Raw genomic sequence first — 15,668 nt, 5'->3', positions numbered from 1 at the left:
TGTCAATTATATATGCACTAGTATGCTACAGTTATTCACCACAGAATTGTTACAGCTACAGCTGACTAAAATATAACATCAGCCTAAAGGTTAGAGGCAATTGCTTCCTATGGGTCAAAATTATGCTGTGGGGGCCATTGAAAAAATGCTTAAATATTTTTCTAGAATTCTTTGACCTAATGTATAGCGTTTTATGCCATCACATAGTGTTACACTTGATATTGAATAATATATAAAAATGAAATTCTAAAGATAACTATTACATTTCATTACTGTAATTAAAACATTCAGTTTAATTATAAGTATTCATCTAAGTAGGTATAAAGAAATGAAAAAGCATCTAGTATTATTATATGGCAAAATTTACCAAAAATGTGAAGGTGAGATATATACAGACAATCCATTACTCTTTTTAGAAACATGCAATATTTAAAATTTTAAACATACAAATGATAATCCTATGGGAAATTTCTACTCAGCAATGGAAATGACATTATAACAACTTGTTCGGCGTACATCAAAATCTGCTGTAATTCATAGATGAGTACTTGTTGTATTCTTTTGTGTGTATGTGTTTGGGATTGGGGTCCCCTACTGGGAATTGAACTCAGAGCCTTCGTAGTGAGCTCGGTCACCAGCCCTTATAATTTATTTTGAGACAAGACCTTGCAGTCACTAAGCTGCCCAAGCTGGGCTCAAAACTCACTATTCTTCTCACTTCAGCATCTCAGAGTGCTGGGACTCATTGAACAACAATATAATTTTATTTTTTAATGAGGGCATAGTATGTTTCAGATACTGGTATAGGAACATGAAATCTGTCATTGAACAAAATGCTCTTCCCTCGTGGATTGTACATTCCAATAAGAAAAGAGGACCCTTAACAAACAAAGTGTTGTACCTTATATACTATGTCAGACAGAGGTCATTGGTCTGGGGAGCAATGTTATTAAGAAGAAAGAAGTTGTAGGTTGAGGTGTTTAGGATCTTTATTTTATACATGAGATCAGATAATATAATAAGGTAGAATTTGAGCACAGACTGGAAGAAACTGGGAATATAACCAAAGCATCCAGATATCTGAAAGATGAATATTCTGGACTGAGCAAGTATCAAACAAAAACCCCAATGAAAGGACATTTTGAGTATGTGATCTGCCAATGTAGTAGTCCAGTATGGCTAAAGAACAGAATGAAAGATGTGGCTACAGACATCCCAGGAGGGTCAGATCATTTGGGACCTTGAAGACCACTGTAATAAATTTTACTTGTATTCTGAACGAAAGAAGAAACATGGCTGTGATGGCAAGCATGGAGAATTTGACTTATTTCAACAGAAAACACTGGGCTGCTGTTTTGATAACAACCTGTAGAGGGAGCAAGGGCAAAGGCAGAAAGGAAACTACAATAAGATCCCAGGCAGAGTGGAGTGATGTATGCTTGAGGAAATGGAAATGGTCATTACCTTGATTGGATCATTTCTCATTCCGTACATGTACCCAAATATCACACCATTTCAGCTCCATATGTGCAGTTATTGTGTCAATTAAAAATAACTTTTAAAAAGGTAATATTTTACTTGCATAATAGCTAAGGGGTGGTAAGAAGTGATCAAAGTTCAGATGCACTTTAAGGGCAGAACCAATAAGATTATGAAGTCTCTCAAGACTTAGAAATGCTTTGTAATGACATTGACAAATTGGTAATGGTAATGTCCAACACGTGCACAACAAATAAGTTTTGTAGGAAAGAGAGGGAAATATTGAAGATACAGTGATTTTACTTAGGCACTAAATGAGATTGAGACTATAAGGAAGGTATCAGCTCCATTGTATAGGTATTTCTGAGAAGAGAAGAAAACAGTCAAAAACTTTTTCTAATAATTTATTCATGGATGCTCTTGCTGAAATGGAATTTCTTTTTTGTCAATCAGACTTTCCTTCTCTTGACACACTCTTCAGTTGTCAAATTACTTTTGCAGTTAGGCAGAGTTTTCTCATACAATGTTTTTATTTAATCACTCTAGGGAGAATGACACTTTCTCCTTGTAAAATATTCTTAAATCCAAAATAAGCTCATATTATTATTTTTTAAAATTATAGTTTTCTTCCAGCCCTTCTCCTCCCACATCTTCTGATTTCTTTAGGATGCACTGTTTGTGGGTACAATATCTCTCCTGCTATGTCTTCTCGTTCTTTCACTCAAGTTACTACTTCCTGTGTTTACTCTGATTTAGCTGTCTTCCTCCATGACACAAGTGTCCAAATGATGTTTTTCAAATGAGAAGAAAAGTCATCTTTCAACTCTAAAACTCCTATCACTTCCCACTAGTTTATTATTATTATTATTATTATTCCTTGTTCATAAGCTCATGGTGAATCTGTGGACACAGCACTTCTGTTGCCTCCTTATTTACCCTTTGAACCACATAAAAACACTGTAATGTAACTTTCTCCAGGATGCAGGCTTGAACATACATCTTATTCCCACCTCTAAATAAATGGAGTTGTAAAAGTGGTTTTACTTTAATATTCATTTTCTTACTAGGGGGAATCTGTATTGGCAATTTCAGAAAATATCATTCATATAACATATTTGTCTTGCTAGACTTCTCCCATCATCCTTCTGCATTTGAGGAAGGTAATCCAGGCAAAATGGATAGTTTACATATGTTTCTATTTTATATATCTTATTTTTTTCCTTTATTTTCTTCTTTTCTTTATAGCTACTCAAAGCTTTCTTTCCACTTCCTCTAAGATACTATGTTCCAAAAGCAATTCTTTAGAATGCATTGACAATATGAATTATTCATTTTTCAGAATTAAACAATTTTAATAACTGAATTGTAGTCAACGTTTTAAATGTTCTGTTTTAAGATTGTTGAAGGTCACAGTAACTAGAAGAAATAATAAACCATTCAGTCAACTGAGAAATCTGACCCAGAGCTTACTACATGAGGGCAGAAATGATAAGACTTCAAAGTTCCCTCGAGCCCTCAGATTTACCATCAGGACTATGGCAGAAACTGGTACTGAAGCCAAGGAAGAAGGGGACAGGGGAAAGACTCAAAGATACTATTATTGCTATTGCTTTTAGATTGACTGCAAGAATCATCTATATATATATATGTATATATGTCTAAACCACTCACATTTTGTGAGATCTTTATTTGTCTTTAAAAGTGTAACGTAACTTAAAACATAATAATAAACATTATAAAAGATCCAACAACATATCCTGATATATTACAACTAGAAACATTTTCCTGTAAAAATCCCAATTATAATACATTTTAAAGGTAAATCTAAAGGAAGAATGTAAACTTTTTGTTTCTTTATTAAGGATTTACAGAGAAGTGATTTTTGTGTGTAGTAACTTCAACATGAAAAGCATGCATGGAAATGGTTTAGGATTCACAAAGCTTGTACTGAAGGTAACTTCGCTTGCAGGCCTATACGTGCTGAGAATAGAGATGCCACTGGAGAGTCCCAAGTTCATGATTCTGCAAACTTGTCCAGTGTATCCAAATCAATCACACACAGCTGTAATTTCAGCATGACTGACAAGAGAGAAGAGATCAAATCATGAATAAGTCTAAAGAAAGAAAGTTTGGAGAACAGCTAGGAAAACAATGAACCATTTAATTCCTATTGATACAGCTGGTGTCCCAATAAATCTCAGACATATTTTACAGTGGATGCATCACTGGACTGAGGCCTACTGATGACGAAGGAACAGCTACTTCAAGCTGTAATTTCACCAGCACTGACCCTTGTCAAAAGCATGATAAGAATGGATTCTGCCCGACTTACTCATAATGTAACCCTTCTTTCCTTATTGCATTTTATCTACATCTTCATGATTCATGGATAACCTATCCATCTGTCCAGCCATCCGTCCATCCACTGTCCAATGGCCTCTAACAGATGCATTCTAGTAGTCAACACAATGTCATGGCACTCATACTGTAATATAAATGACTAATAATAGCTTAGGGTATTAACCTCTTACAAGAGTTAAATATTATAATAGCATTAAATTTGGGCTTGGGAAAGGAGTCTCTTATCTTTTAGTCTCAAACAAATGACAGATGTTTTCTTTAATAATTGAAGGAGCCAGTATAGGGCCTTCACCAAAGTTACTAAATCAGATTTCATATACAGTCATATATCTTAGCTTTGTGAAATTTCTTACCAAATAGTTTACTTGTATCTAAAGCTCCAGCAGTACAAGGAAATCAGAGATCACAGCTTAGTACACTGTAATATTGGATATTAAATTTTTAGTAAAACCATTAAGGTCAAGTTTACATGTGGAATTACATCTATCATTGTCCTTCTTGTGAAAAAGAAAATGACCTCATCATATGTTTAACTGAATCAATACAACAATCTTTTGTATGCCAGAAAAATGATGCAGCAGTACAATTCTGTGTCTTTCTAGAAAGCATACCTTTGTGCTGCATAGACTTTCACATTCTGTCACATTATGAAATCTAAACCCCATATTCCTTCTTCAAGGAAAAATAAGATGAAGTCCGCTCTATCTACACATCTCCCATTCAGAAAATATTTTTATTAACTTTACTAAAGTAAATTCCATACAGACAGAATTCTAGAAGACTAAAAAGTACTATCCCAGTCCAGATCTTAATTTAATTAATGACTTGCTTATAATACAAAAGCAGTCAATTTTTAAAAATTAGTTTTATCTGTATCTTAAATGATTCCGTGCTTTTACATGCAGCATGGCTGTGCTACTCTATCCTCTTATAATAAGTCCCCATTTTAGGTAATCTTTTTTATTGACTACTCACTTGGTGCAAAGCACTGACCTAAGCACATTTCATGAGTTGTTTTATGTTGTCTATACAGAAATCCATGAAGTGGGTACTCTTTATTTTACAGATGAGAAAACTGGGACTTAGAAAAGTTGAGTAACTCAGTAAATTGGAGTGCCACTCTTATTCGACTGCAAAGTAGAGGTGTTTTAATGTACTATTTCATCATGGTGTAAATGTTTAACATCTGAGAGAATCTGGAGGTATAGGACAAAGTGGAATGTTTTCATTCCCTGTGAATGCTGACCAGTGATTTAATTCAATGTACAAGTCCTTAAATCATACAGGGTGTCATTCAACTTTATTTTTGTAGTTAAATTTTTAAGATATGATTAGATAAATTCTATTCATTTATTGACTTACTTATTCTTTTGCTTAGCAGTAACAGAGTTCTTAGCCTCCTTTAAAGTAAAATTGGTCCATAAACCGAGGACATATTTGCTTCCTGGAAAGAATTTGTGGACCTTATGAACTGCTTCTGTAAAATCTATACCAACCTTCGGAAGACTGTCATTACTTCCTACCTTAAGTTTCTACCCTTCTTCAAGGAAAACACTTTTGACTGTCATCCTCCTCCTGTGGATCAGTAATGCATTGAAGGACCAGGGGTATAGCTCAGTGATAAAGTGTTTGTCTAGTGTACGGAAGGCCCTGGTTTTGATCTCCAGTAATACAAAAATAAAATAAAATAACCAAATATGCACAAAATAATACTGCAATGGGCACATTCTGCATGCTATATCCTCTGGTAGGTACTGGAAACTAGTTTTTCCTCAAAGACCATCTGTTTGACCAAGGCTGCCTTAGTTGATGTCGACCCAGGCCAAGGTGCTTATTTGCCACTGTATTTTCACACCACGTGGCCTTTGTAGGATTAAATTCTTCATTGTTTCCTTCCTTGAGGAAATCTAGTTTATTATTTCTCTTTAGGTACACGTTTTTATTATGGTGGTTATTTGACATAGCACCTTCATCACTGTCCATCATTCTTCTCTCTTTTTAAAAATGTGTTTATTTATGAGGACGTGTTTGCAGTACCCTGTGATTACACTCATCGTCCGGAGTTGGCATGTGTACATAACACAGCTTCATGCTCCCCCTTCTCTCCCTCTCCCTCACTCCATCTCTCTGTCCTCTTCTCTTTTGCAAAAGGTCTGTCTCCCTGTTGCCTATTATCTTGCATTTTGCTCTTTAATTTATTTATATTTTTGTTTTCTCATGTACAAAAAATCATGTGATATTTAAGCTCGTGTGCCTGGTGTAAGGATGATGATGGAATTATTTTACCACTGGACCTATAAAGTTTTATTTCAACTACTTCAACTTAGTAAGGCTACTGAAGTAATCCTTGTACTCAGTTTTTGATAATAAGACACTGTATATAAAGTACCCATTGAGGATGGCAAAAAAGGAGGATGATCTTTGTAACTATTGTCATGTAACTAAGAAAATGAATCTTGATTAGGCTTGTCCAGTGCCAAGAACCGAGGCTCTGCTTCTTGCACCTGCAGAACCTGGAGTTGTGGATAAAAAAAACCTTTCATTATCTTCCTCCTAAAATGACTGGCTAAACAATGCAAGGGAAGATCCCACTGGGAAAATGAAAAGGAAGACTCCTCTTTTTTGAGCATGTAATCACACAGGTGTTAAATACCCTGGTTGACCCTTTCCCCAACATCTGTTCTTTGCTCTCACCTACCTTTCTAATAAGATTGCTCTGAAACTGATTTTGTTCACTGTGCAATTGCTTCAGCTCACAGCCACAGCCACGTACAATTTGTCACATGGAAGATGTGCCTAGATGTCAATGGTGCACACATTCCAGTCTATTCCAAGGGACACCTTTGGGCTCATAAATGTGAGCAACTCAAGGACTTATTTTCTTTACTACTTCAGTGTCATTGAAAAATTACATCTAAGCAGAACACAATCTACTTCCATGGCAATAGAAACAGCTCCTGAAACATAAACATGTGAAGATACATACATATACATGCCTACTCTCAGGAAACAACAGGCACATTGCTTATGCAGGATCAAGAGGCACAGAGCTGTGGTGGCAGCATCGTGATGAAAGAAATAGGTTCTGGGAGCGATCTCGCACATTTTAGCACTTACTCATTTTCCCAACATTTATGATTTCTTAAAACATGGAATATGTTAGCGTAAAAATGACTGTTTTGAACAACTTGGCCAAGCATACCTATAATTTTCACTGCTACAGTTCCAGCTGGAAATTTACCTAGTCATAATTGTTAGGGACACCTATCCCAGGCAAATAAAGGGCTATATGCTTGTGATGCCAAAATTGAAGCATTGTCCTCACATGAAATTCACAAGTACAAGATAGCTCCTGAGCGCTAAAAAACTGGTCCCACCAGAGATGATTGTTCAAGATTAAGATCAGCGATGATCTAAGATTAAGTTCAGAGATGTTTAAGATCATAGATCTTCTAATGCTTCTCGGCCTTTTGGCTAAGATCAAGTGAAGATCATAGATCTTCTAAGATCACATAACCTCAGAGGTGGCATAGACCTTAGAAATCTAATAATACAGGAGTCCAATGTACTCAAAATATGTCATCAGAAACATCAAGCCCACAAAAAGCTAAAAAAAGCATTCTAGAACTCTTATCGCCACATGGTTTTAAAAAGGCTCTGTCCAGGAAGAGATTCATAAAATGTACATTAACAACATAATCTCTAAGAAGTCTTATACAAATTGATGTATTGGGTTAAATTGGGCATTTCTGTGGTTAATCCTAGAAGCCTTTTATTTACACAAACACTAGGGTTCAGAAGAGAATAAAACTTGAAATTTCAATGAAAATGTTCAATCATTGCCAGTCAACTAAAAGAATTTGACTTTGGTCCAACGTGACTTATGATTTATTTAATGTTTTTCCTCAATTCCTGCCTTGTCAAAGGAGTGGGCATCGTTTCCTGAGAGTTAGCACCCCAGCCTCCCGGCAGGGCAGCTTATTTCTGGTCCTGCTTCTCTGTTAAATGCATTCCACATGATGGTCAAAGAATCCTGATAGAATTCTAATCAAATATCACTCTTGCACTCAAAATCCCCTAAACCTCATCTTCTGAGAATAATAGTCAAAGTCTTCAGCATGGACTACAAAATCAGGCCGCCCAATGCCAACCCCCATATCTCTTCTGGATTCTTCTCACTCTGCTCAAGCCGTGATGACCATTCTTGATGTACTTTAAACAGAAGCTGAATGCTAACCTGTTAAACATGTTTCCACCTCCGAAAGCATCCTCACTCCAGGCTTGTACCTTTCCTGTTTCCTCTTTTGTAAAAATGGCGACAAATACCCCCATGAGTCTTTGTCTCACCTCATGTAATTCTCTACTCAATTATTAGCTTAGGGGTAAGGGGCTCTGTGATTGCATCTCATAGGATCACACACTGTGTTTCCCTTTTCCCTTGCCCTACATTGTTTCCATCTGAGATTTCTCAGTCTATAAGAGCTCTATGCAGCTGTCAGTAGTATTTTTCTCATTAGTGTGGTCTCTGACACAAATATTTGTTGAACTGATGAAGAAATGAAGAATAAATGAGTAGATGAATCCTCTTACCCTCAGTCATTTCCAAAAGCTGCACAATGATATGAATAAGTAATATAAATTTTCATGTCCCTGAGAAAAATCAATGGATCCTTTAAGTTCATACTTATAATTTTAACCACAAAATAAAATCTACATAAGAATCCCCTCTCTACACTGATTACCCTGTGGCCCGTAGCACTTTAACTCTCTGCTCCACAAAGTGCTCTTAGGACATTTTCTTAGTCGTGTTGTTATTAATTATTGATTCACTGCTTGTCCGTGCTTCCTTGTGCCACCATAGGGCTCTTTCCACACACAGCATCCCTCGTAGGCACCCACAAACTCCTAGATCACAGGATCTTTTCCCTAATGTGTGTGGTAAAGCACCTATTGCTAAGCCATATGCATGTTTTACTTGATAAAAAGCCTTTTAATGATGAATTAGATTTTTACTTTGGTTCATTACGCCTGGATTTTCAGGCAATGTTCCGGATTTCATGCTTTTGTTTGTAATAAGTCATGGCCCCCTTGACAAACAAGAGAGTAATTAAACTAACCAGGTTATCAATAGATGCTTGCGGTGAGACTCCTATTGCATATGGTGATTTCATCTTCAATAATGGTTGGATATCAGGAAAGATGACAGGCTGGGAGTGTGACAGGGGAAGGGGAGATGAAAGCCTATGAGAACAGTTGTGAAAATACAGTCCTACCTGCATTTCAAAGCAAAGCAAAGCAAAACTGTAAAGCAAAACTGTGTCATCATAATTGACAGATGAGTGGGCTTTATTTATGGGTGACTGTTGTATATTTTACAGCTTTCTGCAGAATATTTGCTTAAGAAAATGTTGAAAATAATAAATGATTCCTTATATTGTGTTTATATGTATATATGTTTGTATGTATATTTATATATATATATGTATATGTATTTATGTACACATAACTGGGGTTGTACATGTGTATGTGTGTACATTTATCTGCTAACATTTTTTCATTCAAACACTTTTTGGTAAACATTCTTTTCATTATTTTCACCAACTTATTACCAAATACTTTCATAAAGCTATTTTTGTGAGTTTTTTCTAGAACTATAAATTGAATCTTTACTATTAATAAAAGTACCATTGAGAAATACCACAATGCTATTATTTCAAAATGAAGTATTACCCTTAACAGAAAATGATGAATTTACTAGGGTATTTTTTTAAAAGGAAAGATAATGTTGTAAAATTATTTACAGTTTTCATATCATGACATATTGAAAAAACACATTAAACCTGGATGTTTTTTATTGCTTCACAAAGAAACCTCAACTATATCCCGCGTACACATTTACTCAGGTCATATTTCTGAGTGAATTCCTGTCTGCATTTTCCAGATTCCAGTTGTATTATACTCCACCCAATAGTATTATTTAAATATGCACAGTTGGGGCAGAGAAGGTGAACCAGTCCCAGCACCCGGAAGGAAAGGAAGCTCCCCCACCACCATTCCACACTCCTAGGCCAGAGAAGGTGAGCAGTGTGGGCACCAGAAGCACCCCCTCCGCCCCGTGGAAATGAGAAGACATGTAAACAAGCCTCAAAAACAGACTTCCGGATCACCTACAGCAACCCCAAAGGGAAATGAAATGGAACAATCTGATACTCAACCACCTGGACTCTCTGAACTGGCAACAAAAGAGAATCTGGGAAAAATGAAATCAGAAATAATTACTCAGAAAACAGCAAAGATTGTGCTCATAGTGCAAGACATGATTAATAAATCTAGAGAGGACACAGATAAAAAAAATAGAGGATCTGAGGAACATAATGGAATCCCAACATAGGAAACAAATGGAATCCATAAAACAGATGCAAACAGATTTCCAGGAGATTAAAAACTCCATCGAAAGTCTGAGCAGCAGAATGAACCAATGTGAGGATAGAATTTCACATATAGAAGATAAGATTGCAATTAGTGACCAGGAAAAAAAATTGCTTTAAAATTGTAAGGGAACATGAGAAATCAATCCAGCAGCTGCTAGACGATGCAAAGAAGAATAACATAGGGCTGATTGGAGTCAATGAAGAAAGAGGAGAGTGTGCAGATGACATAAAAAAACTGTTCACAGAAGTGATGGCAGAAAACTTCCCAAGGAGGGGAAAAGAACTTGACATACAGATAAGTGAGGCATATAGGACTCCAGCTAGCCTTGATCAAAAATAAAATCTACATATAGGCATATAATAGTTAGGATTCCAGAAATCCAACAGAAGAATAAAATTCTACAAGCAGTGAGAGAAAAGAAACAAATCACATACAAAGGAAAGCCCATCAGAATCACAGTGGACTTCTCAATGCAAACCCCCAAGGCAAGAAGACCTTGGAGTGATATATTTCAAGCCCTAAAGGAAAACAGCCTCCAACCCAGACTGATGTACCCTGCAAAGCTATCTTTCAAAATTGATGGAGAAATAAGATACTTTCATGACAAAGAGCACCTCAGGAACTTCATGAATACCAAATCAGCACTCCAAAAATTTTTAGACAATACCCTAGGCAAAGACAATGAGGATCACAACCCCAGGAAACCCAGCAGAATGAAGCCATTGGGCGTGACAAATTAAATGCAAAGGGGAAGAATTCAACAAAAAGAAAAAGTCATGACAAGGCTTTAAAACTTTTAACTTCATCTCCCTAATGAGTGTATAATTCAATCTTGTTTTTGTACTGATTAGTATTTTTCTGATTCTAGAGTTGCACACCTTTCCTTGTGCTATACTGGCTATTTATCATCTTCTTATGTCTACTTTTTAATTGAGTTCTCTATTAATGAGCTGTAAGAGTTCTTTATATATTCTGGTCATAGGTTATACGCATTGTAAATATGATCTGTTTAAGGACTACTTGTCATTTTAATGATGTCATTTAAAGTTCTAAATTTTGATGGAATCTCATTTATCAATTGTTTTCTTTTATACAGCCTGTTTTTTGTATCCTAGTTAGTTCTTGCCTACCCTAAATTCATAAACATTTTCCCTTATAATTTCTTCTTGAAGTTTTATATTTTTAGACTTTCATATTTAGGTTCATAGATCCCTTCAAGTTATTTTCATGTATGGAAAAAAAGGGTTGAGGTTAATTTTTAATATACGGATACCAGGTGTTCTAGTGCCATTTGCTGCAAACACTGTCTCTTCCTCGGCTCTTGAATTGAGTTTATATTCTATAAAATGCTAATGTTAAATAATCTTTCAAAACTCAGTGGACCATATATGTGTGGTTCTATTTCTAGATTCTTTGTTTTATTCCAATGATCTATATGTCTTTCCTTACACCAACACTGCCTTGATTACTGTAGCTTTAGAAGAAGTCTTAAAATTAGGTACTAAACGTCTTCCAACACTGTTTTTTGTCTTTTTAAAACACTTTTCTAGGTCATTTGTACTCCTACATAACTTTTAAATTTTAATATCCAACTTTTCATTTATAGCAAGTATACACAGACCTGAATTTTTATATATACCTTATATTTTCTAATCCTGCTAAATTCAAATACAAGTTCTAGGGACTCCTAGAGATTTCTTAGTATTTTCTCTGTAGATGATCATTTCATCTACATATAAGTTGCTTCTGCCATGCCAATCCTATCCTAATTGTGTTATTTTATTGCCTGACTAGTTTGGTTGGGCCTAGGTTTCAAAGTTTAATGGACAGATAAAGAGTAAGCATATCTGCCCTTGTTCCCCACCTTAAGGAGAAAGCACGGTATCTTCTCCATTCATATAAGGCATTCTCACTGGAAGTATGGAGTATATGTCTTTGATCTGTTGAGAAGGTTCTGTTCTACTTCTAGTCTCCTGATAGCTTTTACCATGAACAGCTGTAGAATTTAGTTCAATACTTTGTCTCCAACTAGTGACAGAATCATATGGCTTTTTCCTTTCCTCTGTTAAAATGATGACTTTTGGGGGTGGATCTTCGAATGCTGAACCAACACTGCCATCCCTATAACAAAACCACTTTCTACATACTGCCAGATCTGACTTCTAATCGTTTGTTTTGTTAAACAAATTTCTATATATGTTCATACATTTTTCTTCTATTATCTTTATCCAGTTTTAGGATTAGCACAATGTTGATTTCCTAAAATGAGGGGAGAAGTGTTCCTTCTTTTTTCTGCTTTAATTGTTTGATATAATTTATCAGTTAAAATATATGTGAGCCTGCGGTTGTCATATAGGTAGGTTTTCAAGCTAGGAATATACTTTCTTTAATAGGTGCTATTCAAATTTTATATTTCCTCCAGAGTTTGTTTCATTAATTTGTCTTCCATGGTACTTCTTAGAAGTTGTCAAATTTGTTTCAAAAAAGACTTTTGTAATATGCTTTCTATATCCTTTTAAATTATGTAAAATCTGTGATAATGTCTCCTAGATCTTAATATTGTAATTTAAAAATGTATAATTGATATTGTGTAATAGGGAAAAAAGGTCTAAAGGAGCAGGGGAAGTGGGAGGGGTAGGGGAAAGAAAAGAAGGGAAAAGAAAAAATATGAGAAAAGGAAAAAAATGGAAACAAAATCTTTGCAAATAGGGAAGGGTGGAGGAGGTGAAAGGAGGGCAGGAGAAGGGGAAAAAAATAAGAACCAAGATACTCATGTATGGTACAAGATCCCAATGACGAATGTAACTGTATTTTATACCTAAAATGTACCAATAAACTTAATGGGAAAAAAATTAAAATAAATAAGAACAGTAAGAGCTTGGTGGAAAAGGAAATATTTATGAGAAAACGCATGCATACAACTCTGACTATTCCCACTGAAAACCATCCTCCCATCTCAGTGAATGGGAATTCCAACTAACTTTCAATTTGCATAAGCCAAATAAAGTCACCCTGACTCCTCTTTTTTCCAATGTCTTTTCTCCATCAAAAGATCTTATTGAGCTCAACTCTACAGTAGACCCCAAAGCCCATCACTTGCCATTGCTTCCACTGCTCCACTCTGTGTGAGCCACCAGCATTGCCTCCCTTAGTGCCAGGGTCCTACCTACTTCACCTCATCTATCCCAGATCTTTCTTTAACACTGATGCCAGAGCGATCCTTTGACCACGCAAGTCAGATTCTAGCCTCTTCTGTAGTGGTTCACCAGTTCCTTACCATGGTCCTCAAAGTCTTCCCTGCTCCCCCACCCAGTGATCCTCTGGAGCCCCACCCCTGGCTGCATTCCCTTCTTTCTCTTGATTATTTCACAAACCAACTAGGACTGCTTCAGGCTCTGGCCCGGCTGCATGCTTCTCTTCCTTCCAGAAAGGCTTTCTCTAGGTAGCAAAAAAGCTCACTCACCCATCTCCATGTGGTCTCTTCAGGAAATCTTTCATCCCCAGTGAGCTCTATTCAGATTACTCTATACACAATTGCATTCTATTATTTGCACAAATTCTTCTTACTTTTCTGTTGTGAGAAGTTTTTGTTGTTTTTGCTTTTCCGTATTCCTTATCATCATCTAACATTTTATTTAGTTCATTTATTAGTTATGTTTTCTCCTTGTAGTCTATCTCCCCATGCCTCACTCCTTCAAAAACGTAAGCTTGATCATGTCAGGACTTTGACCTTTGTGTGCCTTAGGAAATGCCTGACACATACTGAGGGCTCAATAAGCACTTGGTGAATAAAGTCCTGGCTATGCTATGAAAAAGCTTTGTAACCATCACTCTCTGTGCGTTGATCTCTGAATGTGCAAAGGCAGACACTTGCCCTACCATCAGGGAGCTAAGAAGAAGCTCAGCATATTCATAAGTAATGACAAAGTATATGATATAAGTGATTCAGATAAACCACTTAGAGAAAGGAAGGCTATTTCCAGCTAGAGCAATAGTGAAGAGTTTGGAGAGAGCAACATCAAAAAAAAAAAAAGCAGTGAATCTGTGGAAATGGAGACCAATAGCATGCAGGGAGAGAAATCATATAATAAAATCACTACATTGCTAAAGCACAGGGAGAAACACAAAATATCGAAAAAGCCTATTTTGACCCAACATGGCTGACTTCAAATACAAATTCTCCAACTAAAGTAACTGTGTGACCTTGGACAAATTATGTAACCTCTCTGAACTTCAGTTCTGGTATTTATAAATGGGGATGATACTGCCTCACTTATAGCATGACTGCGAGGAGATGAGGAACATAAAGCACCCAGCCCAACAACCACACCAGTGTCCTCGCGCAAAGGAGCTATTGTGGGAGTCTGACTGGAGTACGGATGAAGCGTTCCCCTTATCATGCCATTTTCCCAATAGGGAGCAAGACCAAAATGCATTGTATTTATTCTGCACTCCCTGAGAACATTCTTCTATCGTCCAAGTTGAAAGATGAAGCTGAAAATGACTGGTCTTGGACTTTGAAGCATAAAATACCAAAAATGTGATGCATTCACCTATCAGGCATAAGATTGCTTTGAATATAGAAGGAGTAAAAATATATGTGTGTTCTATTTCTGCTGAAGATTATTTTTCCTTATCTACCTGGGTTTTATATACATATTTTGTTTCTTTTTTTCAGTTGCTCCTACGATTCAGGAAATTAAATCTGGCACTGTGACCCCGGGACGCAGTGGATTGATAAGATGCGAAGGTGCAGGTGTGCCACCTCCGGCCTTTGAATGGTACAAAGGAGAGAAGAAGTAAGGCCTTTGTTATTATTACCGCATTTCAAGCACTGGTGCTAATGTTTGTGTTTCAGATACTTACTTTAAGTGGTTTCTTTAACTGGCTTGAACGATTCTCAGCAGCCTCTTTACCAGCAGGAAAACTGAAGTGCTTCACATGGGAGGGATGAGCAGCCTCCAGAAGAAATGTCCACATTGGTTTATGGGATCTCAGAGACGTCTGCAAATCCCCTATCACTGGTGCATTTCATTTCTTTCCCTCCCTTCTGAAGCAGCACACCCAGGGGCTTCCTGGCAACCATGCTTGCTTGGGAAGTAAACCCGCCTCTGAAGGGCTTGGGCGTAGCTTCCACAAGAGCCCTTCCAAAGCAGTCAGATCTCTGTCTCGCCTGGCTGCCTTGATAAGCCCCGAGCCTTTCACCTGGCTTACTCTCCCACAAGACAGGGTCACATTTTGTTTTATAAGACTCTGTGTTTAAGATATCCTATCACTAAGGAGGCTGTAGACGAGCTGGAATACATAGTTAAGGAACTAACCAGGGGCATTTGGGGCTACTCTAACTTCAGCTCTGTGTGACTGTGCCCTTGAGAAAGCTCAGAAGTCCTGGCAAG

At 36.7% G+C, this 15,668-nt stretch overlaps 1 protein-coding gene across 4 annotated transcripts in view; it reads left to right on the top strand.

The window, feature by feature from the left end:
- Positions 1 to 15,668, top strand: part of Negr1 (neuronal growth regulator 1) — an 813,948-nt gene that overhangs the window by 604,225 nt on the left and 194,055 nt on the right. For all 4 annotated transcript variants that reach the window (XM_004841441.4, XM_087212675.1, XM_004841443.4 and 1 more), the window contains exon 5: positions 14,951 to 15,071. In XM_004841441.4, the coding sequence (XP_004841498.2) occupies positions 14,951 to 15,071 (121 nt within the window). The remainder of the gene's footprint in view (positions 1 to 14,950; positions 15,072 to 15,668) is intronic.

The sequence above is a fragment of the Heterocephalus glaber genome, unplaced genomic scaffold (assembly GCF_053883595.1).
Source record: "Heterocephalus glaber isolate CG9 unplaced genomic scaffold, H.glaber_assembly_v1.0 deba00001442, whole genome shotgun sequence".
NCBI lineage: Eukaryota > Metazoa > Chordata > Mammalia > Rodentia > Bathyergidae > Heterocephalus > Heterocephalus glaber.
Note: the sequence above shows the minus strand (reverse complement) of the source record. Positions and strands in the feature narration are given on the sequence as shown.